General features: G+C 40.6%; 1 protein-coding gene across 2 annotated transcripts in view; it reads left to right on the top strand.

The window, feature by feature from the left end:
* Positions 1-24,691, top strand: part of gfra1a (gdnf family receptor alpha 1a) — a 98,436-nt gene that overhangs the window by 55,846 nt on the left and 17,899 nt on the right. For both annotated transcript variants that reach the window (XM_031726730.2, XM_039621950.1), the window contains 4 exons: positions 16,072-16,250; positions 17,175-17,347; positions 20,345-20,454; positions 21,154-21,288. In XM_031726730.2, the coding sequence (XP_031582590.1) occupies positions 16,072-16,250; positions 17,175-17,347; positions 20,345-20,454; positions 21,154-21,288 (597 nt within the window). The remainder of the gene's footprint in view (positions 1-16,071; positions 16,251-17,174; positions 17,348-20,344; positions 20,455-21,153; positions 21,289-24,691) is intronic.

Here is a 24,691-nt window from a genome sequence, read left to right as displayed (position 1 = left end):
TGAAAAGTCTGCACTTGCTTACTGCAAATTCTCACACACACATGATGGATTATCTATTTACATATTACTTTTTTAAAAACTGGCTTGTATATTTGTACATTTTTTTATATATATATATATATATATATATATATATATATATATATATATATATATATATATATATATATATGTGTGTGTGTGTATAGTGACAATAAAGGCATTCTATTCAATTCTATTTGACGCAAGTTTGACTTGTAATTTCTGAAAAGAATGTAAGGCACCTAATCAAACATCTAAAAGACAAAATGTGCAAATGGTTGGAAATGTCTTGTTAAGTGAGGAAGCACTGATGTCATGTGTTTGCAGAAGAATGCAAACAAGAACCATAATGTAAATATGTAAGAAAAATTGTGTATGTTTCTGTTCTGTGTCCTGTGTACTGTTTGTTTGTAGATGTGTCTTTTTGGCTGCTGTTACAACCAAATTTTCCCTTGTGGGACAATGAAAGGATTATTCTATTCTATTCTATTCTAAAAAAGAACCTTTTATTTATTTATTTTTTTTACCAAGTATGCTACAAACTTTCTGTGCAAAACTGAAGACTTCTAAAGTACTTCAGTTTTCCCCTTCAATAATTCCTCTACAAACTAATAGAATTCAAATTCGTTAGAAAATGAGTTTCACTGAAGCCCTGTCCTGTGATAAAAAAGCTTTTGTTACAACTAACATCCTCTATGAGGGAAATGTGTGCACTCTTCCTCTTCTTTGTCTATCTTTCTTTGTTTCCACTTTTACCATCATTGTTCACCCATCTCCCACAAAGTTTCTTCTCCCCAAATGCCAGTTGTGCTTTTGTCTCTCCATTTCAATTCTCCTCCACTCTCCCTCTGTCTTTCTCTTTCTTGCTCACTCGTTTTGTCTCTCATCTCATCCGCCTTTGTCAGCAGTCTGGACAGCGTCTGCAGCACTCACTTTCCTTTCTTTTTCATTATAAGGCAGCTTTTGTACACTCTGTATCTTACTATTCAGCCCCCTCCTCCACCACCACCCCACCTACAACTCCACCCCTCCCACTCAGTTTTCCTCTTTCAACCTGCCAGCAGAGGTAGAGGAGTTCTCATCCATCTTCAAGCCAGACTTTGACACGTCTGGATGTTAAATTAAAAACATATAGCCCAAAAGAAGTGGGTCGTATGCAGCTAAAGTGTCCAAGACACAGCTTGGAAAATGAACATCATCAATCAAAGCTTCCCATGCCTTTGCAAAAGGCTTGTGGGGGAGAGAGCACTGGCTGATATCGCCCATCTCTATGTCAATTATATGAGGGAGGGCAAGAGTTTGGGATGGCAAGGGATTTGTTTTCTTGGATATGTATTTATGGACAAAAGAAACACAGAAGCAAAGAGATGTAAACATATAAAAACATCTCACTGGCTTGATGTGAGGTATAGAGATTGTCTGAGTGACAGGCCACGTCCGTGTCTGTTCCTCAAGATAACCCATGTTTATGTACTCTACATCAAAATATGTGATAGACTCCATATCTGGGCTGTAAATCCAGGGAACAGTTCTTCTATCACAGAGTCACTTCATTAACCAGTTCATCGATCTGATGGCCATGGATTCAACTTAGTTTCTTTCCTTGTGATGATAGTTATGATGAAAAAGAACGTTTTCAGAAGACTTTTTGCAGTCCTGTGAGAAAGTAAGTACACCCTTATTGTTTCCATATGGAAACAGTTTTGGCAGTTTGTTTGTCTGAAGCATTCAGGTGTGTCTTAACATGTCATAATATTCCCAGGTAGATTTGCCGGGGACTATCCAACACATAGTGGCAGGATTTACCTGCAAGCCTTAACTGTGGACACTGAGCACCACAACCTCTGGGATAGTTGCTGGGATAGTGTACAGGAACACCTGTCCTGCATATAGACTAGAAGTCTCTAGGTCCCCATGGGAGATGCTACCAGAGGTGGTTTAGAACAACAGGGCTAGTGTACTGTGGGACTTTAAGTTCCAGACAGATAAACAGCTGCTGGCCAACCAACCGGGCATAGTTATGATTGACAGCAACTTCAGGAAGAAGGAGGACGAGAAAATAGAAAAGGACCAGGGGCTAAAGGAACAAGTGGAGCAGATGCAGAAGCTAAAGTGGTCCTATTGGTAATAAGAGCATTATGAGCTGTAACCCTGAAACTGGAAGAGTGGCTCCAGCAGACTCCATGCAGAACATTAGTGATCTCTATCCAGAAGAGTGCAAACACAGGAAAAGCCAAGATACAGCGCAGAACCCTCAAACTGTCAGGCCTCTGTTAGAGGACTTGAGCTACAGAAACACACACATATAACTCATAAAACACAAACCATTCCCCCATAAAAGCAGAACAAAGTATGCAATACTGTTGAAACCATGTAACTAGAGGGGAAATGTGTCAGTCCCATGATAGCAGCAGAAAACTAAAATGCTAAGAAAATGCATTTTGGTTAGCTAAAAGCACCAAGTTTCTGTGAAGTATCCTAGCAGCTTATGTCTACCCATGTGTTAGCAACCCCAATGTAGTATGTGCAAACACAATGTTGCCTCTAATGTTTTCATTATAACACAAGTTGTTACCTTAAAAACAAAAAAATACTAAGTTTACATATAGAACATATAGCAGCCTAAAACTGCTTGTAGACACTGTCCAGATCCCACAATGATCTCATTCTGCCGGCAATGCCTCACATTTTATTGGCTGTTTTCACTTTTGATAGTATTTTCCATTAGGTAACAGGTGTTTTTCTACATTTGATGTGAATCATTGTGCCTAATTTGTTATCATTAGATTGTGTTCACACCAAATGAGGAATATTTTTAGTCATGATAGTAGCAGCGTAAGTCTCCAGAGGAGAGCGTGCTTGTATTCAGGCATGGATCTGGCCTGAGTGATTAATTACATAATAGAGCACATGTTTATCTACACACCTGTAGAGCTCTTTGCAGTTCCATGCCTTGTACTGTCTTCTTTTACCTGCCAGTGCTGACGAAATTAGGAAAATTACTCTCAGATTAATGCTGAAAAAGCACATGTTACTTCTAGACACAAACTGCTGTTGTTTGGTCGTCCTGAAAGCTCCCTGAAAAGCATTCAGTGGATCCAGCTTAACAAGAAAGAGAAATCATATTTCTTACATATTAGCTACTCTTCAGTGGCATCCTGAATTTAAAATCCTTATTTTTAAGACCTTATATTTTCTCAATAGAGCACTTTGCTGACAGAGTGCAGGGATGCTTGTGGTTCCCACACCCTCCATTATGAACTGAGCATTTCCTCTACTTTTGCCTCTTTTCACTTCCCATGAGTTTATATGCTACTACTCCATGTCATTGGCTTCTCTCTACTTTTTCTTTTAGTTTGCTTTATTCTGTATGTTGCTCCTTGTTTCTGTCTTATTGCCCCAATCCTGCCAATCAAGCCAATCAAACAGCAGATGGCTGCCCCTCCCTCAGCCTAGGTATGTCAGAGGTCTCCTTCCGTTAAAAGACACTTCTTTTTCAACATGGTCACCAAGTGCTTGCTCATTGTGGGTAATCTGATTGTTCAGGTTCTGTCTGTAATACTGTAGGGTCTTTATCTCATAGTATAAAGTGCCTTGAGGCGCCTGTTGTCACTGACTGGTGCTATATAAATAAAATTGAATTGGCTTGCTCCAGGGCACTTAGGCAGGATGAATATTTAAAGGGCTAGATCCACAGGTCCTGTAATTTAAGTTATTTATAGTGAATCATCATTTTCAGTCCCAAATGTCTCCCTGGATTCATGAATTGCTACCTAGCTCTCATTTGGGTTAAGATAGTTCTGTCAGGCTAGAAGATTAAAAAGACAGTGCGGTTAGCAGTCAAATGTGACTGCTGGTAATCCCGGTGATCTATTTATCCAGGCTCGACAGTGACAGCCTCTCTCTCTTTCTCTCTTACTGCTGCCTGAGTGCTGTGCTTGCTGACTGCGCTGCCGTCTCTTAGTATCGATTGGAAAGTCCTGGGCCGTCAGATTGCTTTCAGGAGCCATCACCTCCTTCTGTCATAAAGGGAAAGCTGCACAGATTTCTCCCTCTTTTAGTGGTCCGAAAGAGATGAACGATGGCTGAAGGAAGCATGGCTGTGGTGCTGTTGTTGAGTCTATGACCTGGATTGATGGGGAATGTGGTGATGTTTTTATAGATGATTTTTTTTTTTTTTTTTTTTTTTTTTGGGCAGGATGAAAGAGAAATCATCCTGTCTCTCTGTCTTTTCTCAATTTCTCTGGTTAAGAAAAGTGCTGACAGTCTCTGCATTTAACTCTTTCTGCCTCTCCTGTTGGCCTTCCCTTGCTGTTTCATTCTCTTTCTATCTGCTCACCACTCTCTCGCACATAGATACCTGAGAGGGCACCAGCAGGACTAATTACGGACAACAATAACTGCCCCCCCAGCTCCGGCTTATTCCCGACTGCGTAACAAATTCATTGGCACATGGCTGCAACTATTGTAAATCAATCTGACAGACGCAAGTGAGGTGCTGAATACATTCATGCACCATGTGCTTGTGCTGCAACTTGTACTCACACAGGAGTAAACAGGTTCAGCAGTTGTTAGATGTCCACATCCATCTCTGCAGCGGACTGTTTGATGTTCAAAGAGGGAGCGCGTGTTGGGGACGGTAAAGGCAGAAGGGCTGGGACATATTGGCAGCTGGGGAGAAGGGACAAGCCATTCGAGCAGGGGACCAGTGGAAAGCAGAATGGCTGGGTATATTAAGCAGAAGGAAATGGGTGTTAGGGGTATTCTCCAGATATGAGGGTGGCAGTTGGGGTGAGGTAGGGTGATGATGCATTAGCTTTAAGGTACTGAACTAGAGGCCACAAAGTCTGGCATCAAGATAATGGCCTGTATATAAGAAGGCTAGTACTGTTTGTAGTTTTGTTTGTGGTCAGTAGAAGTAGTATCAACATGGTGATAGGTAGAGTATCAGCTATTTTACAAGGCCAGACTTAAAAACTCAAAATGTTTTGCCTTTTTTTCCCCCAACTCATTTAACAACTTTTAAATTAAACTTTTACACATAGACCAGAAAACAGGTAATAGATGCCTGTATTCCCAGGAGAAGGTCTGAGCAGACACATAAGATACAGTTCATCTGTGTTTATACCAACATTTCTAGAACTAACCAGCACACACAACCACTTGACCCCTCCACTTACAGATTCTTAACCGAGTATAGGAATCGGCAAAGCTCTCTGATTATCAGTTAATGTGCTGAGTCATTACAAAGTGTTTGAATGTTCCACTGAAGTACATTTTTGTGTCAGAACTAAAAATACTTAATGAGAGTGAAGGACCTTGCAATTCTTACCGTTTTTGCTTTGCTTTGAGCGCAGGTGCTTCTGGCAAACAGTCTGTTGCTCTGTGCCAGAAGCACCTGTGTGTATCTGTGTGTGTGTGAGCGTGCTAAAGATGAGAATGTAATGTTTCAGGCCAGCACTTTTGAGCACTGATTATCCAATTTAGCATATATATATATATATATAAATAAATAATATATTACATACACATTTCCATTTAAAATGCTAAGCTTCGTAGTGGCATCTTTATGGCACTTTTTAAACTGTCATATAAAGCAAGTCATAACTCAGAAAATAGATTTTCTTTTTCCATTCATTACCACATTGGGTTACTTTTCCTCATTCTGACCACCAAAATCTATACATAACAAAAATCTATATGACAAGAACTCTGGCAGTGTAGAGTGTAGTGTTCAGAGGGTTGGACCAGGGTGGGAGTTGTGTGGGGGTGGTTTACTGTACAATACTGTACTGGAGTGTGTTTGTGGAGATTATTAAAGAGCCATATATTTCTCCTGCAGCCCCAAAGGGCCTGCTCTTACCGGCTGATCTCCACACTGGCAGACGGGTTATGAAACAGGCCTCGCTGGAGATTCATCACTGTGGAGAGCCAAGGCAATTCTCCCTCTCTTTTCCTCCCACTCCCCTTTTCTTTTGCCTCAAGTTTTTTTTTCTTCCTCTCTCACACAGTTTTGGTCTATTGAACGTGCTGCAGTGCTTCTGGTTCAAACACGTGAGAGCTTGTACGGGTTTTGTCCCAACAATATGACTGTCTTACTGGCTCGCTGCTGCCAGTTTCTTTTCTCCCATCCCAGAAAGACTGAGAGAATTTAATCATAGTTTGAAAACACGTTGTTCCCTCCGAATCCCAAGGCCTAACCCAACATAGCAAACAAACTAACAGGGAAACAAGGTAAGCTTATTCAGTTTACTGATTTTATTTTTTTAATACATCCCAAAGTGTATTAAGAGCACAGCCTCTAGCGAAAGAATCTACTGTACATGTGCAGTAATGATCCACACATACCAGGTAAACAAAGCTCTGCACTGGCTGAAAACCACTTGACTGTTAGCCCCATAACTTGCTCTGCAGTTGGTTAGCTCATGCACTAGAACTCTTTCTTTTTGTCATGCTAATTTAGCCAAATTCATGAAACTGTAATTAACAAGTTGTTTTAGAGCAAAACATTGAAGAGAAATCAGCAATTAACATGCTATCTCTTACCTCTCTTTGAAAGCTGGGACAAAGTCGAAGTCAGGGAGTCAAAGGAGTAAAACTCGGCTGGGATTCCAGCCATGTGGGGGAACATCTAGTTCCAGAGGTGTTGAAGGTAACCACTCAACCATGAGAGGCATGCTTCTAATAGCTTGTTGATATTGCAAAGTAGACCAGGGGGTTCAAAAGGAAATAAGTTTTGGCTGGGATATAGGGCCAACATAAAGCTGAGAGGAGGGAAACTTTTTTTCTAGCCAGCATACACCATTTGCCAAAGGGTTGTACTGCTTCTCCTCTATCAGTTCCAGCTCTCAAAATCCCAGGTTTGAGGAGGACAAATTTGGACCAAAGGCAAAATTTCAGGCAAGAAAATGTGTTTCATGTATGAAATTGGAAGACCTGATGAGGGTCTGAAAGCAGTTTAAGTAATCAGGTAAGCACTCCTGTCGGGACCTGGCTTGTAATTTTAGCAAAGCAGGACGGATGAAATGAGGTGAGGGGATTTGTTGACGGAGGGAGAAGTATAACACTGCAGTGCGATGTGATTTTAGGAAACTGAAAACAGAAAGCAGCTAATGGGAGAGACAGAAATAATTGTCTTTGGCGGATTTTTATTGGACTAGCCTCAATGCATTTGATGAAATTGGAAGGGAAAAGTTGGTACAAATGACAAGCGGTGGGAAGGAAAAGATATAGATGGAAGGGTGGGAATGAAAGGGAAAAGAGAAAGAGACTGTTGCACTACAGGGATCAATTACTAGGAACTGTGAGTTATGGTATTTGCTGCACCAAGTGCCATGTGGCTTTATTGCACTGGGACAGTGTTTGGAGGAAGAGTGAGATTATTAACCACACTGAACGAAAGTAAAAGGGAGGTAGAGGAAGCCAGCAGAGAATCAGAAAAGCGCCGAGAAAAGAACGAGGTACATAGTTTAGAAAGGAAAGAAAAATAGAAAGAGGCCAAGAAAGATGAGTAAACCTTAAGGCTCCTTCTTCACCACACCACACTCTCCATTTCTGCTTGTCTTGCACTTTCAAGCGTGGAGCCCATTAAAGCAGATGGCAGTGTAACTCACCACTGATAATCAACAGAGAGAGGGAGAGAGCAGATTCCCAGAGAAGAGACCTCAGGCCTCGTTTATTATGTTAGATTTTTCTATTGAATCTGACTGTGAGGTAATTTCTCAAAGTGGGAAGGAGGTGCAAGGAAAATAATTTAGACAATGAATAATCAAGACAAGCGCAGAGCAAATTAAGTTTACAGTTGGGAAAAATTCTAAGGGGAAATAAAAAGTGAACATCACATTTTAAAATCAAGGCCTATAATGTGTAACAGATTGAAATCACCCATATCTGCTTGTTAAGTGATGACGTACCGACCCTTTTTCAGATCCGAGCAGCTACTGTTTTTGCTGAGGCTCATGTTGCTTCAATTTGTGTTAGTGCTTTGTTACCACTCGTTTTTTGTGACGTTCCGATTTACTGCAGCTGCCTTCACTTGCTCTCTGCATTCAGTTTTATCTCCAGTAACTGAAATGCTAAGATTACGTGACTAACTTGGCCATTAAAGACAAAACTCACTAGATTGTCAAGTGTTTCTTTGCCTTGAGAAACACTTGAGTTGTTTTTGCAGCATTCTTTGGCTCAGTGTCCGTTTGCACTATAAAGAGCTGTCTGATTATTTTTCTAGCATTTGGCTTAATCTGAGCAAAAAGTATTGCTCTGTACACTTCAGATTTTACTCTGCTACTCCTATCAGCAGTCACATCATCAATAAACACTAGTGGCCTGTTTTCATTGGCTACTATACATGTATGTGCCATGAGAGGTATGCTTCATAAACGGTTCCTTTCCTTCTTTTTCTCTTCCCATCATTCTCGTACAAGTTTATCTTGATTTCATCACCAAAGTTTTTTTTTTCCAGGACAGCGCAAACACTAATCTGACCTTCTTTTTCCTGAGTGTAACCAACATTTACTTCTTTATTAGACTCATGAAGTTGTCTTTTTATAATATCATAGAGAATGTTGAGAATGTTCTTCACTTTATTAGATTGTAAAGTTGTTTTCCTTAGGCAAGGAAATCAGCTTTAGTTATCAGGCCAGTGCATTTCTTCTTTTAAGAATGTACCCAGATGATGATTTGGCTACTCTTTAAGTTTTTGCTTTCTCTTCATTATTCGTTAGTTGTTGTTGGGTTTTTTTTAGGTCTACTGATGGCCTAGCTCACTTGCACTTCCAACAATTCCTAAAGAGTTAATGCAAAATTTGTGTTAAAAAAACAAAAACAACAACAACAGCTCTGAAAAGCCAAAAGTCCTCCACACAGTAATTAATAAAAACAATAATTGAGTTGGTGCAGTTTGAAAGCAGAGTCATGAAGCAAATATTTAAAATAGCAACAGAAATATATTCATTTTTCGACATTAGTATGTAGTATCTTAAAGCTGTCACCTTTCACTGTCTATGAAGTCTGGTTGGCCCTGGGTGTCACGTTGTTTGTTCTCTAATCCCTTGCAGCCACACCACCAGGACAAATCCCTGCGCATTTATTGTACTTAGCAAACAAAGAGGCTGTGAATTATGAGCAGTCACCCAGTGACACAGCATGGAACCACTGACTGTTTCCATTGCTGCAGAGCTATGAGTAGTGGAAACAAACACACCTGTCAAGTGCTCCCAGTTTCCCCTCGCTGACCCCCAAATGACTGGATGAAGTGCGGTAATATGTTCTGTCAGACTGGAGTAAAACCGCTAGTGACAAACACTGCTGGGAAAACAGAATGTCATTATATTTAAAACAGCTATAACAAGGACAGTTACACACTGCAACAATAGCAAGGCTCAAGGCAAGGACAATGGTATGCTCATATCAATGACATGGAGAGTGCAAAACATGCCTTCCACCAGTGGAGGTGGAAGTCAACTTGGATTTCAGTGTTGACTCATACATTTTTACAGTTTTCCTTAGCAATCGATATCAATCATGGCACAAAAGTCAATATTCGCCTGGAAAAGTACAACCTTGACAGAGAAAAAACAGAAAAAGGGAAGGGTAGTTTCAAATTTTCATTATTTACCTTGTAGAAAGGCTAGTTGTGATATGGGTTTTTGTACTGCACGTAGTGTGAATTTAAAAGTCATACAAAGGCCACCGAAGGCCATTAAATGACTACACTTCACTCCAAAGACAAAATAAAGGACAGATGGCAGAGGGGAGAGGAGATACCGGAAAACAAGAGCGATGGAAGCCACAAGAGAGAAGTCTAGAGATGGATGATTATGATGGAGAAAGAGGAAGGGAGGTAATGATTGGAATACATCCAGAGCTGCATGGATAAAGACATGAAAGAGGAGCACAAAGAGTGAAGCAGAAAAGGGAAACGGGGAAGGAGGTTCAGAGGAGTTACAGAAAAAGAAAGAAGGAGAAGAAAGAAAAAGACGAGAAGAGGGGCTGAACAAGTGGTGCATGGGGGAGTACAGAGGTGGATGAGGTCAGGATTCGACCCTGTGGTGTCCCGTGGTAATTGAAATTAGACAGTGGGGGTGGTGGGTAGGGTGGCAGCGGGACTGGAGGAAACAGGCGACATGATAATCAATTTGAGGCTGAATCGGAAACATGAGCCACTGGGGGGGCCTCGTTCCCCCTACCAGGCCTCCAGATGGCCCCGGCCCCAACCCTGTATGGGCCCTGTCATAGCACGCAGTGTGTTTGTGTGTGTGTCTGTGTTTTGGAGAGACAATGCCATCTGCCAGGAGTGCAAAGGGAGTTCATTAAATGTATTTGCTGACACTAGGGGCGCAGGCGGGTATAAGCAAAATACTACAAACATGTTTTGGGGCATGTTTCCGTGAGGAAAACAGGCATATTCAGACTCAAGGATGTGGGCAGTTTGATGCAGGAAGGGTATGTATCCACAAAAACCTGATTCACACGTACACATTGCATGCAGTCCAACTTTGTATTTGTCCTAATGGGCCCTTGGGGTAAAGCTATGATACTGCAGCTATTTGTCAAAGCACCACTGGTCACTGAGGAGCAACCGAGTGAGTCTGTTTGGATGAAACTTTTTTCCAGTGTTATCATTTAGGTCATGTTACATTGTTTTCTATCTCTCTGTGCAATGATAGACAGATTCCAGGATGTTTCGGATCAAGTCTTTGTAGGGGCAGTGCTGCCTGTTGCTCTGGTTGTATACAGCCAGAACTGTAAGTGAAGGTAAATTTGATTAAACTGCACAGCCCCACTATACATACAACTGGCAATTCTCATATAGGACATGGTGTTTATGCTGCTCCATAGTTGCAAGCCATCTGCAGGCCACTTTACAACCCACTTTCTGTATTTGACTTAATCAGCGTTAAACATGATATTACTGATGCTAGTTCTGTTCTGTGTGGGCATCTTGCTCTTGCCTCCAGTGTTCCATGTGCACAAGAAAGCGTGGAAAAAACCCAAAACAGAGCCATGGCAATACATCTAAATTATTGCACATGAAAAAAATAACTCTTTTGAATATATTAGTGTTGCCTGGAATAATTAAATTGTTTTAGTTTACACAGATTTCAGTTAAGTAAGCACAGATACTTTGCCATTACTACATGCAGACTGCCTTATTTGCTCATTCACCCCTCAAAGGCCCACTTTGAGCCAGGAAAATCTTGTGTATGTTAGAAGGTTTTCATGTTTCAAAATGCATTTGAAACCAGTCAAACACTGACTAATTGTTGAAAGTCCAAATATCTAGAGTACCTTAGAACTAGTCAGAATTTTCACTTTCCTTATGGAGCAGATAAATTTAAGTCTCATAAATCCAGAGCACATCAGGTGTGTTCAGATTTCACTAAGAAGTGTTTAGATGATGACATACTGTGCTGCAACTTGAAAGTGCCTGTCAACAAACAATTAAACAAGCTTTAACAGATGTAAAACAAAGCCCGATTTTCCAAGTGCATGACCTATTTCTTGGCTCAGATGTATTCACAACCTCATCTGAGGGAATAGTTAGGCAGAAATTTGATGCTGTCTGAACAGGTGCCATATTTTTACGGTCTGAAAATCAGACAACTGATGGCAGAGGAATGAGTAGCGTGTTCATCTAGTCAGGGAGAAGAGTCCATGGGACTGTCAATCATGTGCTGTTATGGCGTTTGTTAAACTGATGCAGGCTCAGATGAGAGATATCAAAGCAAAAGTAATATATCTGATGAAAAGAAAAAGGAATTCAGAGGGAAAGGGTTCAGTCAGCTGTACCTCTATACATGTATATATATCGTCCATGAATATTAGTCCATGAATAATTCTAGTACATTTGAAGCTAAATGCTAGGAAAAATTAAAAAACGATTCAGGCTGTCAGCCAGAGTAAGGATCCAAAGTATATTAAAAGCCTTTATTAAGGCAGGCATAATAGTTGAAAATACTAGCTGCCTTCAACCTCAAAGGGTCTTGAAAAGTCTTGATTTGTACTAATCCTACAACACAAGCTTTTTTTTTCCTTCAGGAAATATTGCGTCCCTAACATTAACACTCAATTTTGATGAGAAAACTTAAAAAAAAAAAATAACTTGTGAATCTAATTAGAGAACAAGAGGCTCTTTTTATATTTAATTCTAGTTTTGCATTAGTTTAGATCAAGCCTCCCAAACTGCAAAAGTCTTAGACTTTCTAAAATGATACATGAAGCTTTGTGAAGCTTTTTTTTTCTAGTTACATCAGTTTGTACTAATAGAGTTGAACATAAACAAGGGAAAAAACAAGCCTCTTAAAGCAGTGCATGGGACAACTACAGATTGGACACTTTGGAGTCAGGCAGTTGATCTGAGCACGTGAAAGGAAAAAAAGTGTTCACGTGTTTGATTGTCTAGAAGTGGGGGTGATACGGGGGAGTTAAAAGCACAAACAATCATGTAAAATAAACATGTGACGTAACAATGGCATTTAAATGTTAGAAAAGCAATTTTTACAGTACTGGAAGTGATTCATTTTTCAGGTCTTTGTTCTCATGTTATATTTAAAATGACTATAAATGAAATGGAGTACAGTGAATGAATATCCAGCCTCAACTAGACATGCTGTCTCGTATCTTCCCTATAAATGTCACAGAATAATTCAGAGTGTAAAAGAAATCCCTGAAAGTGACTGTGTCTTGTCCCCTGTTCCTGCGGTTAAGTCCTAATATCTTAAGGGGCTTAGGTCAGACTTATCATTATAACATACTTCGTCTTTGAGACAGGGTTAAGTCAGTAGCCAGTAACTGAGTAGAAATTTGTCTTAAACATGGCTCTTAGTTTATACAGATAAAACAGAAAGAATAAGATCATAAAACACTCTGTAATAAAAGCAAGATTAAAAAAATAATAATTCCTGGGCCTTTCTGTTTAGAGATTTCGTGTTCTCCCAGTGTCCTTGTGGGTTCTTTCTGGGTACTCCGGCTTCCTTCATGCAGTTAGGTTAACTGGTGATTCTAAATTACCCATAGGTGTGAATGTGAGTGTGAATGGTTGTCTGTGTCTTTGTGTTAGCCCTGTGACAGACTGGCAACCTGTCCAGGGTGCACCCCACCTCTTGCCTTATGTTAGCTGGGATAGACTCCAGCACCCCCCCCTGGGACCCTGGTTTGGATAAGCAGATAAGAAGGGATGGATGGATGGATAAAATTTTATTATAAGTTGTTACAGTATCATGTTAATAGCATACAAAGAAGAGAATACGCCTGTTTAGGATAATGTACAATAACAGTATTCATAGTTTGACATTTATACACACAGCCATTGAAACTAAATAAATAATCAATGAAGCAATTGAAACTTGATTCCAATATAAAATTATCAAAAACATTCAAACCAAAACAAATTGCATACAGTGTAATTAATACCGCCAAATGAGCCTGAAAACTAACAGAGGGAGGTGTGGACCAAATGAGGCAGGTCAAACAGAGAGGGGGGAAGTCTTGTAAACGGAAAAGCTTGTTGTTTTTCCATGTTGGAAGAAAAAGGTGAAAGTAAGGTGAAGGCATGAAAGCAAAGTAATAGTAAAAACTGGCAATGAGTGAGTCAGCACTAGCTTTCCTCTGAGTCGGCTGGAGGTTTTGGGAAGCATTCATCTTAAGGATCTCCTCCTCTGTAGTAAAGCAAACAGCACCATGTCGCCAATTAATACCTCGCTGGACTATCAGCTCATATCCCCACATGTCTCTGGGTCCCTTTTATCTTCTTCCTTCTTTTTTCCTCCACCCTCACCTTGATGTGTTGAATCTCATTAACACAGTTTGCTCAGGACAACACGGCACTCATCAGCCGATGGGTTTGTCGACTTGATAACGGAGATCTTACCCCCCCCCCCACTGCAGCATCAGTATGTGTGTCACACTGGGCTGCACCCATTTTAATTGAAGCAGTTATAAAGAAAAAAAATGCTGTTTTTGTTCCCTTTTTTTTAACCCAAGAAAATAATTTGAGGGGGTGTATAAAAATGTTAATTAATGGTGGATCGAGGACAACCCTGGCAATTAGTGCAGGCTGACAGACAGGCGATGCACTGCACTGGAGACTGTGACAAGTACTGAACCTCGACTGTATGCATACACAAAAGCATGCCTGTTAGCCTGCAGGGCCACGGAGATGAAGGCAACTGTTTGTTACAGGCTAAACAGAAAGTGAAACTCCAAATGGGGTCTTCTGTACAATTAGCATAAGCATATGCACACATACACTTCCAAAGACAGAAATGCAAACGCTAAGGCACACAAACACAGATATAGGTTGAAAATGTGTTGCTGAGGTTATCTGCTTCTTTTGAGAAAACATTATTAGACTGCTGACCCTCTGCTTCTTACATTGTCTCTGAGTCTTTTGTTACTTCTCTTGTTGAAAGACCTGGGCAGCTGATATGCTGTTTTGTAATGATCTGTAGGTGTAATCTGTGTGCTCTGTAGAGCTTATTAGATGCTGCATTTCTAGTGTAATACACATATTGATTGTTAATGGTGAAATAAGATATGATGTCCTAATGCAGTTTTTCCACAAACAAATTGAACTTTATTAGCTCAACAGCCCAGAGAGGGAAGCTATGCAACAATCCAGCTGATCTCAGTGCTGTTGGCTCAGCTGATGCCCTTTTATGCACCGAGCTTTGTTCAAGCTCCTCTAGCCTGCCTGAGGTCGCTGTTAATTTGTCCACACATAGATACACATAGCATAGATTTGGCACCTAGGCTAGATCACCAATTGCCCAAAGTAAGGAATTCTCACTCATTAATATACTTTGAATGGCATAAAATGTTGCTGGAGCAAGTTAAAAAGGCCAGGCTTTTGTGTCTGTGTTTGACTGAGTAAGCCGTTACACCAGATGAAAATGCAGTTATTTTGGAACAGTTGACTAATTGTCTTGGTCCACAATTAAAGTGTTTTTATGTGGAGCTGAGATAGGATGCAACCTCATTGGCCGAAAACAAGCCACCTCAGACGGCCTTAAGGAAAACAAGTTGTGTTACACAAGCTCATACATTTCACTTAATTTATTGCATTGTCGTGATTGTTTTTGATGCAGAGGATTCATATGCTTTGTTCATTATACAATAAGTGTCAGGGGCCGGGTCTGTGACCCAGCATATTGAGTTTATTTTTGTATTTGTGATTTCTTATGTTCAATTGAAAGGATGTTAAGTTCTAGTATTTGCCTTGAGTTTTAAGTCTAGTTTAGGTTCTTCTGTGTCTCCTTAGTGATGAGTCTTTCCTGTCCTCTATGTGGTCTGTCTTGTCCTCAGTGTTTTACTTTCACTTATCCCTGTGCGTTTGTCTCTCCATGTGTTTTGTGTCTCAATTGTCTAGCTGGTGTTGTCATGTCAACGTCTCTCCATGTTTCCTGTTTTACTTTTGAAAAGCCTGGTGTTTCCATGTTTCATGTGTTTAGTTTTACTTCCCCCATGGTGTCATTATGTTTATTCCAGTCGGCTGTTTCCCCATGTGTTTCCACTTCCCCTGATCACCTTCTGTGTGTATTTAGTCTGTGTTTTCATTCAGTCTTCGTCAGATCGTCTGTGTTTCCTCCCACCACGCCATGTCAGTTTCATGTTCTTGTTTCTTCCTCATTATAGTTTCTCGCACGTTCCTGGTCAGAATCGTGTTCATGTCTAATGTCATAGTTATCTCAGTTTAGTTCTCCTAGTTTAGGTTTTAGTTTTAGTTCTCGCCCCTTGTTCGCCTTGCTTTGCTTTTGTATTCATGTTTTTTTCAGCCTAAAAAACGGCTTGCCTTTTGCTTAAACTCAATTCTGTCTCCTTCCGTGTCTGCACCTGGGTCCTCCTTCTCACTCCCACACAGTCAGCTTTAGCGAGAATGTGACAATAAGTTATGCAGTGATAGCGCTTTCTGCTTTTTCTAGTGATCTCTGGGTTGCTTTGCATTAGCATCACATTCTTGATGACCTCTGTGATTATAACCCTTTCTTCTTTTTTCCCCTTGTTTTCATCCTCTCCTCTCCCCAATGCCTCCTCTCCCCTTTATGTCACTAGGTGAACCTGCAGTGGCCAGAGAGAACAACTGTCTCAATGCTGCTAAGGCCTGCAACCTGAATGACACGTGTAAGAAGTACCGCTCGGCCTACATCAGCCCCTGTACCAGCCGCGTCTCCACAGCTGAAGTCTGCAACAAGAGGAAGTGCCACAAGGCCCTGCGGCAGTTCTTTGACAAGGCAAGGCACTTCTGATACGAGCTTATCAAAAAACAAAAACAGAAAGAAAAAGAACACACACACTGGAGGTTTTCCAAATGACTGATATCTGATAAAAGCTGAATGTCCAGCACAAAGGACCTGCTTCAAAAGAAAGAATGATTTTGAAGTGCATAAGTTTGAGGGGTTGTCAAACTCACAATAAATAATCATGTGGGTCTTTTTGTTCAGGGTATGCTTTTCCAGCGCCAAGCTTTGACATTGATTCAGTCATCAAACACAAAAGATGTTTTTGCTGTCTGTTCCATATTGTAAAAAATGATGTGAAGCATTGTAATTACAACCCAGCTTCTGTGATGCCCCTTTTTGAATAACTTTACTTGGCACTGCTTCTGCAAAGCAACAAAATGAATAAATAGAAATGTTACAGAGAAAGTGTGACATTGTTAATCTTTGTGTGATGTATAATTTTGTTTTATTTTATCATAATAGAGATGTCTTTGCGTAAAGAGCCTTGAGCGTTAGGCTTTTCTTTGTGTTGGAGATTAAAGTATCATTACATTCTCCTATTGTGGTCCAATTGTCATTTGTTACATCTACATTTTCTTTCAACTTGAACGTCAGATTTGATTGATGCTTTATTGAAGCAATGTTAAACCATCTTGCTGCAAATGAGCTGCAGCAAGGTGAGTTTGTACCGATAAATACTGAATAAAGTTAGAAGGAGCAGTAACCCCCACCCCCACCCCACCCCCAACAATCCATCAAAAAGTATAGAAAACAGCTAATTCAGACCACATCAAGAAAGAAATCCAGAAAATGTGTCTAAAGGCACAGACAGTACAACATGTAACCCAGAATAATGCCAAAATATGAGTAATAATGAGGGTCTTAATAAAGGAATTAATTTCTATCCTTAATGTCGTGGTTTCTTTTGCCACACAGGTTCCTCCCAAGCACAGTTACGGCATGCTATTCTGCTCATGCCCGCTCAGCGACCAAACGGCATGCTCTGAAAGGAGACGTCAAACCATCGTTCCTGTCTGCTCATATGAAGAGAAACAGAAACCCAACTGTCTGGAGCTGCAGGCATCCTGCAAGACCAACTACATCTGCAAGTGAGGAACCCCTTTTTATGTCAATATGGTCAATAAGTACCAGATATACTGTAACTTGGATGCCATGTGATGCCATGGTTTATTTCTGAGATAAATGCTCTGTGCTCTGGATATTAACTGTGTTTTTTTTAAGCTGGCATTAGATGTAGATCGACGATGTAGGATGCAGGAAAAGTGATTTGTGATCAACTTTTGTAACTAGTTTTCATCATGTGGTAGCATCCCGCGCCTACCAGTCAAAACCATAGGCTAACCATGGCTCTTTTAAAGGTTACCCTTCTGTTTGGTGAGGACGCACTATATATGTGCAAGCCTGAAAAAAGATCAGTATCAGAGGAGCTTTTGTGTTTTGGCTCTTTGATGGGCCACAAGAACAAGCCAGCTGCCTGTACACAGTGCACTGACATACTGTCGTTCCTTATGTAGAGAAATGAAACAAAACCTCCAACAATATAACTAAATAAAAAAACTCTGTCCTCACTTAGAGGGAAATTTCACCAAAACTGGCTTGCGGCAAATATGCTTTGACCTCGGCTTTACTCTAATCTTAACTCACAGAGCCTAAAATCGAATTCTTTACAGTGTGCGGACAAGCTTTCTGTCTGCAAATCTGAGGCAAGTCCCCACTTTGTGACACACATTTGTGCATTAACATGCCCCATAGACACCTCTTTACATTGTGTAGTAGTCAGTGTAGCACCAGCAGTAATAAATTGTCTGCCTTTACGCCTCAAGTCTCAGACTCACACCCACGTACACTGTAGGGTTCCTGCATTAAGAGTCAGAAAAGAGTAATTCAGTGATGGACATCTGACACTGCCCTCACTAGTGTGCGTATATGTGGTTATGCAGTCTCCGGAGGCTTGAGCCAGCAGTCTTGTGGGTCTCTGGGATTAAATGGAGGCATTAGGCATCATAAATGAGCTCCATTTGGACTGTGGCCTCGGGTCTCCCTCTCTCTCTCACCCTCTGTCTCTGCTTAACAGCAGGCAGCATGGCAGCAGTAAATTTATACTGCAAGTTTCTCTTCTTCCTTCCATCTTTCTCCCAATGGAACTCTCCTATGAAGTACCTAAGATGCCAGAATTTACTTTAATATACCAAGAAATTCAATGTAATTTTTCTGCATTTGTTTTTGCATTAGGTCATTTTTTTTTTACAAAATGATTAGAGAAATATAGAAAGATATTGAATTTGGTGGGTTTTAGGACATTAGTATGGTGGATGCACAGGAAAAAGACACATATATAAATACATTTTTTTTTAAATTCTTTGACTTTTCATTTTATTAATATTGATAAATGTAAATCAAAAACGAAACGCAATGAATGGCTGCATTTATTTTTATGTTGTTGTAACATATTTATATATTCAGTCATTTATCTTTTTTTTCTTCATTTTGGATTTTGGCAGTTTCAAACCTCCATACGCTCAATCCATCACACATATGCTCAGGGCTTGAACAACAGGTCTCACTGCAGCGCGGCTTCCTCCCGGTCCATTTGTCAGTTAGCACAGACAGATTAAAGCCATGCATTTCCACAAGTTCCCTCACCATATGTCAGGTGTAGTATGCTGGCTGCTGTTGACAACTCTCGCCAGGCACTGCTCAGCTCTGCACCAGATTGGTGTGATAAGACAGATCACACTGCAAGTGCAGATACAACCCCATGTCCAAAAAAAAAACTGAGACAGGAACAAAAGAGAGAGGGAGGAAAAAGGATACATTGCTTTGCAAATCATTTGAACCGTATCTGGATGCCTGAAACTAGTATAAAGAACATCTTAAATGCTGAAAATGAGAAATAGTAAACACGCTCATTTTGAATTTGATGGCTACAACTCAGGCTGTCCATCAAGTCCTCGTAAACCTAACATCTCCTGTTTGGCATGAACTTGGTCAAACTCAAGAATGAACTGATTAGATTTTCGTGGTCAAATATCAAAGCGACAGTGATCACGGCTGAAGAATTTGAATACTAGATAAAATAATTAAATGATGACAGTTTATATTACAAAGATCTTGGGCATTGTAATATTCTTCAATGACCTTTTTGTTCCTAGTAAATCAAACAGAACAAAACTGAATATATTTCACATTTGATCAAATACTGAATTAGAGACGATCTTTGGTGCCCAGCTTTTAAATTCCTTCAAAGTCACTACAGGTATTAAACAAGTCCTAACAAACACGCACACAAATTAAACACGAGTAGTTGGTGGAGACCAATTATTGCACATTCAGCGTACCACCTTTGAGTTTTGGCTATTGTTGTTGCTTTTACTCAGCAACAGTGCAGGAACACAAGCTATGCAAAGCTTTTTACTGACATTTAAAACCATTTAACAGTATTTTAAAAAATACAAGCATTTGTAAAAAATGTGTCATACTTATTTTTAAAAAATGTACAAAAATCTGTGAAAATCTGTCCAGTAACATCTGCTGTTTTGTGCAAATAACTTTTGATTTTCTGACCTGTTCTGACCGTGTTGGGAAATATCTCAGCTTAGTTTGAAGTTTTAACAGTAGCGAGAGGATTTATAGCCAAAACTGCACCAACACACCAAGATGGTTAAAGATGTTTGAGTCTGAAGGTTGTAGCTTTGTGTCAAAGAGCCACTATATCACACGTAATTTCACTTCAAATGGTGAATTCCTTGGGACTACAAACACCATTTCAATTTCACAAACCACTGCACCTGTAGCAAAAGTGTAAACAAACATTTTTGAAGGAGGTAAATGAAACAGAACAGACTGGGCGGAGAATGGTCCGTAGCTTCATTCATTCCAGGATATAAACCAGCCGCAGCATAAAGGGTCATCTTACCGCACTGAAGTCAGCCATTAAGAAGGCTAATTGAATTGAGACAAATGACTTCCAGTGGACACTAATTTCAACCGGGCCTTTTGCTGCTCATTTACAGTCACATTGGCCGTCTGAACTTATCTGCTGGAGCTATAATCACAAAATAGTTTTTGATCTGTGTGTGTTTTAGGTCACGACTCGCTGACTTCTTTGTCAACTGCCAACCCGAGCCCCGCTCGCTGTCGGGCTGCCTGAAGGAGAACTATGCAGACTGCCTCCTCGCCTACTCGGGTCTGATTGGTGAGTTTGCTCGATTGTGACCGGTCAGGTTTGACTCGGCATTAACTGCAGTTTCTGTTTATCATGACCAAGCTAAGATCTACGAGAATTTGCTCAAGACATTGTTAAAAATGCAACACAGCTTTGACATGAAGAACCAAGCTGTATCTTTGTAGCCATCTCACTCACAACGTGGACCAATCCCACTCTTGATTTCTTCCCGACAACAGTTACTGCAACACTCGAGATTTGGTCCTCTCAAGTCGCCAAACCTGACCACGCATACACACACTGTCCACACAGCGCCAATTCATTCTGCCTACTGCAAAACAAAATGGCCTGTTCTGGACTGCAGCCAGCACAAGGGAACAATCCATTGGGGGAGTGAGAAATCACTGACTGAAGCTATTTACTTTCCCTCGCAGAGAGAGAGCCTATTCTTCACTCCACCTTCTCTGCATTCTGCTTCCTGGAGAAACTCCACCAGACTGCGTTTCTCTCGTAGAAAATAAAAATCATCACTGCTAAACATTTATCATCAACACAGTACGATGATGATGCCTGACATTTTGAAGGCTTTAAATCTTTTTGAATCTTTTTTTTTTTAAATTTGGTAGTTAGCAGCTCACTCAGGGTTGGACAGTTTACAATAAAGCCTTGTTTATGGATCACATTTGTTACTGAAAAGAATCAGTGAATCATTCTATCCTCTTTCTCCAGGTACTGTCATGACTCCCAACTACCTGCGCTCACCCAAAATCAGTGTCTCTCCCTACTGCGACTGCAGCAACAGCGGCAACAATAAGGATGAGTGTGACAAATTCACCGAGTTTTTCACGGAGAACACCTGCCTACGTAAGTTTTCCTCTTGTGCCGCTCCACTCTGACCAGCTGTTATCTGTTCAATTTTATTTTTTGACTGTGGCTTAGTCTTAGCAGCTCTTCTGAGTTCTGCACTGTGTCTGTCTGTCTGTTTTCATCCACTCTGCTCTGCTGGTCATATTCTTGTTGTGCACTTTTATCCCTTCCTTTCTTTCCAGTATCTCCTTCTTACCAAATATATCCCATTGCCATGCTTGCATTGTTATCCAGCAGCATAACAGAAAAAAGCCAGTCATATTGCACCAGAGTGTCTCAATGTGTAGCAGAACTCCTGCTCCAGATCTTTGACAGAAAGAGGCTTTTCCATCTAAACCCTCTTACGCAATGACTTTAATTAACAAACCTACTTGAAGTCACACACACGCACACACGCACACACAGTCGTGTTTTCATATCTTAGTGGGGACATGTAATTGACATAATGCTTTCCCTAGCTGCTTAGCCTAACCCCAAAGCATCAAAAATGAACACCTAACCACAGCCTGATTGTAACCTTAACACTAAAACCACTTTTTGAGTCTTAAAAATGTCTTCAGACTCGTGGAGACAGGCATTTTGTCCCATAAGGGCTGTTGGTCCCCACAAGTATAGTAACATTCCAATTTTTCGTCCCCACAAAGATGTATAAACATGGTACACACACACACACACACTCTTTCTATCTCTCTCTTTGTTCCACATACATACATTCAGTGTAAACACACCTATTTCTAACCAGACTGAAGAGTTGCACAGCATTCCTATGGGTCTGTGCAGATGTAAGCCAGACTCACTTTGAGTTTCCTTGTAATCTAAACTGGTTCTGCTCCTTCTGTTTTGATACTACACTCAGTGGCAGTCAGCTGCTGCTGTCCTCCCCAACACAGTTTAAGTGTAATGTGATTCCTAATTGATTCCTCTATGGAGGTCAGGAGACAGGGTCACAGCTGGAAGACTATCTCCCTCAAGGACACCCATGCTGGATGAGCGTATGTGCTCACCAAGCAGCTGAAAAATGAAGCCAGTGTGGAACTGTAGACTGCAGTTTCTGTAGCAGCCACTTGAGGTTGGCTCTAAAAGGGAGTACATTTCCACACATTCCCATGTTTAAATACCCAACTTAGCAATATTAAAAAGCATATTTACAGCTGGTTATAAAATATGGTTTGGGGCTCATGGTGTGTAGATGTTTTTAAAACCCATCCTTCTAGACACTTTAGTTTTGATAGTGGTTGGTTTTGGATTACAGGTGTCTTGATCCAGGCAGGTGTAGCTGGCAGCTCTCTGCTAGGCTTCCTCTTTGCTGAGCCGTTCACTGACCCGAACCACTCGACCATTCTGTGGTTCCTTTTAGAGCGTTTTAGATGCTGTTGTCACTTTTATGCTTCAGTTTTTGTGAGTGAAATTTTAATATTTCAGTGGTTTGCTGTTTAGCACTAATTGCCAGATATGTGTGCTTGAGGTTCCTGTTATAGGTATAATGCAATAACCTTAATAGCTTTACTTGGGAACTTGGCATGCAACCCTCTCATTTAAATGTTATTCCAAAAAACTAACAGAGACTTCAAAATGCAGTCTTAAACAAATGTTTATCCTCGTGGTGTCACCGTATTTCAAGAGAGAGGGAGAGCAAGGCAGGGCAGCATCATAAGGGGAAGCGTAACAGCTGTCTCAGGAAAGAGGAATGCGGGAACATACACAGACACACAGTGGACTAATAACTCAACAAGAACCAGGAGAGAGCAGAAAACAGGTGAAAACAATCAGGTGAACTTAAAATTGAAAAATGTTTTCATTTAATCAGCAAAGACTTTGACAAGAAAGTGTGGCTGCCATCTCCTGCTTTAGTTATAAAGTATGTTAAATGTAGCTTCTGATGTGTGGTAGCTGGTATGACATGGGTTAAGTGCTGATAAAATACCCAGAACAAATCTCCTATTAAAGATTCCAGCTCTTCTCGCGCTCTGGAATTTTACTTTAAGCCACTTTTAATTGGCATTTTGGTTTAAATTATGTCGGAAAACAAAAATCAATTCAAATTGCAACTTTAATAGCAAATTATTATTTATGTGATTGAAAAAAAAATTAAATATATCAAAATAAAACTTGGTTGTTGTAATGCGGTCTCTGCATTGCTTATCTAGTTCAGAGTTAGTAGGGGTTAAGAACCTATCCCAACTCTAACAGGGCAAGAGGCTGAGTACATCCTGACAAGTAGCCAGTCCATCAGATGATTGGCATGTCAGCTTTACTCTGAACCCTTTAGGTGCCCTATAAATGCTAAGCATGGTACTCACACTGTGTTGTAGCTGGTAACCCAGCTCTCATCACAGGTGACGAGCCTCACTGTAAAAGTGGGGTTCCTTAGAAAGAAACCTGGAGATTCATTAAATCCACATACAAGTACATTTGCCAGGACTATGTCAGTAGCATTTACAAATAGCAGCCAATGTTGACGTGGTCCAGCAGTGCACCAGGATTTGAAAGTTATGTTTCCTGGGGGGAATTGCGTAACTTTATAATCACATCTCATACGCCGCCATTAGTTGTGTTTCTGGTCACAGGGTAGATATTAATACAATATTTACTGTGCTTCAGTTCTTTTTCTAATCTCTGCCAAATCCCAGTGAGAATATCTGTCTTATCAGCTGCTGAAGGTCCCTCTGTATTCACCAGCTTGATCCTGATGTACAATGTAATGTACAGTGTGTTTTTGTTTTTTTGTTTTTCCTGAAAAAGCCTCGAGTGGCAATTTGAATGAGTTAACACTACTTGCAGCTTCTTTGAAATCTTGTTTGTGTTGCTGTTGTACAAGCAGCTTTAACTCTTCACTGGGTAAAAGTTGGTCTGAATGATGAATTAGTTTTGTGCAGCATAGCACAGATTGACCACTATCTATTTGCAGCTGTCAAGATGTATAGTCACCTTAATTAAAAATTCAGTATTCGATTGATGAAGCAATCAACCACGAGACACGTGTGGCAAGCAGTCAATTGGGCAGGGTGTTCATGCGTGGGTGTGTGCTCTAGAAAGTGGTGTGCATTGAAGACAATGAGCTGTAGTCACAATGAGGGGAATGAGTTGGTGCCGGTTGTTCGGCTCTACATGAGCAGAGTGGGTGGTTTGATTTTCCTCTGTCAGAATGACAGTTAGCAGATGAGAAAACACCAACAAGACGCAGCCTCGTTTTCACCAACTCTTCTCTCTTTCACGCTCTCATTTGTCTTCTCCTCTTCTATTATCTTTTTCCCCTCCCTCTTCTTGTTTTCTCTGCTCTGTTGTCTTTTTACCAGTCAGGGTTAACAAGGTTCCTCTGCTCTAGATAATAAGGGCTGCTGCAGTAGGCGTGTGTGAGAGTCTTCACCCAGTTAGTGCACGTGGGAGACATGAAACGTAT

This window comes from Oreochromis aureus, linkage group 13 (assembly GCF_013358895.1).
Source record: "Oreochromis aureus strain Israel breed Guangdong linkage group 13, ZZ_aureus, whole genome shotgun sequence".
In the NCBI taxonomy this organism is placed as follows: domain Eukaryota; kingdom Metazoa; phylum Chordata; class Actinopteri; order Cichliformes; family Cichlidae; genus Oreochromis; species Oreochromis aureus.
The sequence above is the reverse complement of the archived record's forward strand: the minus strand, read 5'-3'. Positions and strand labels throughout refer to the sequence as shown.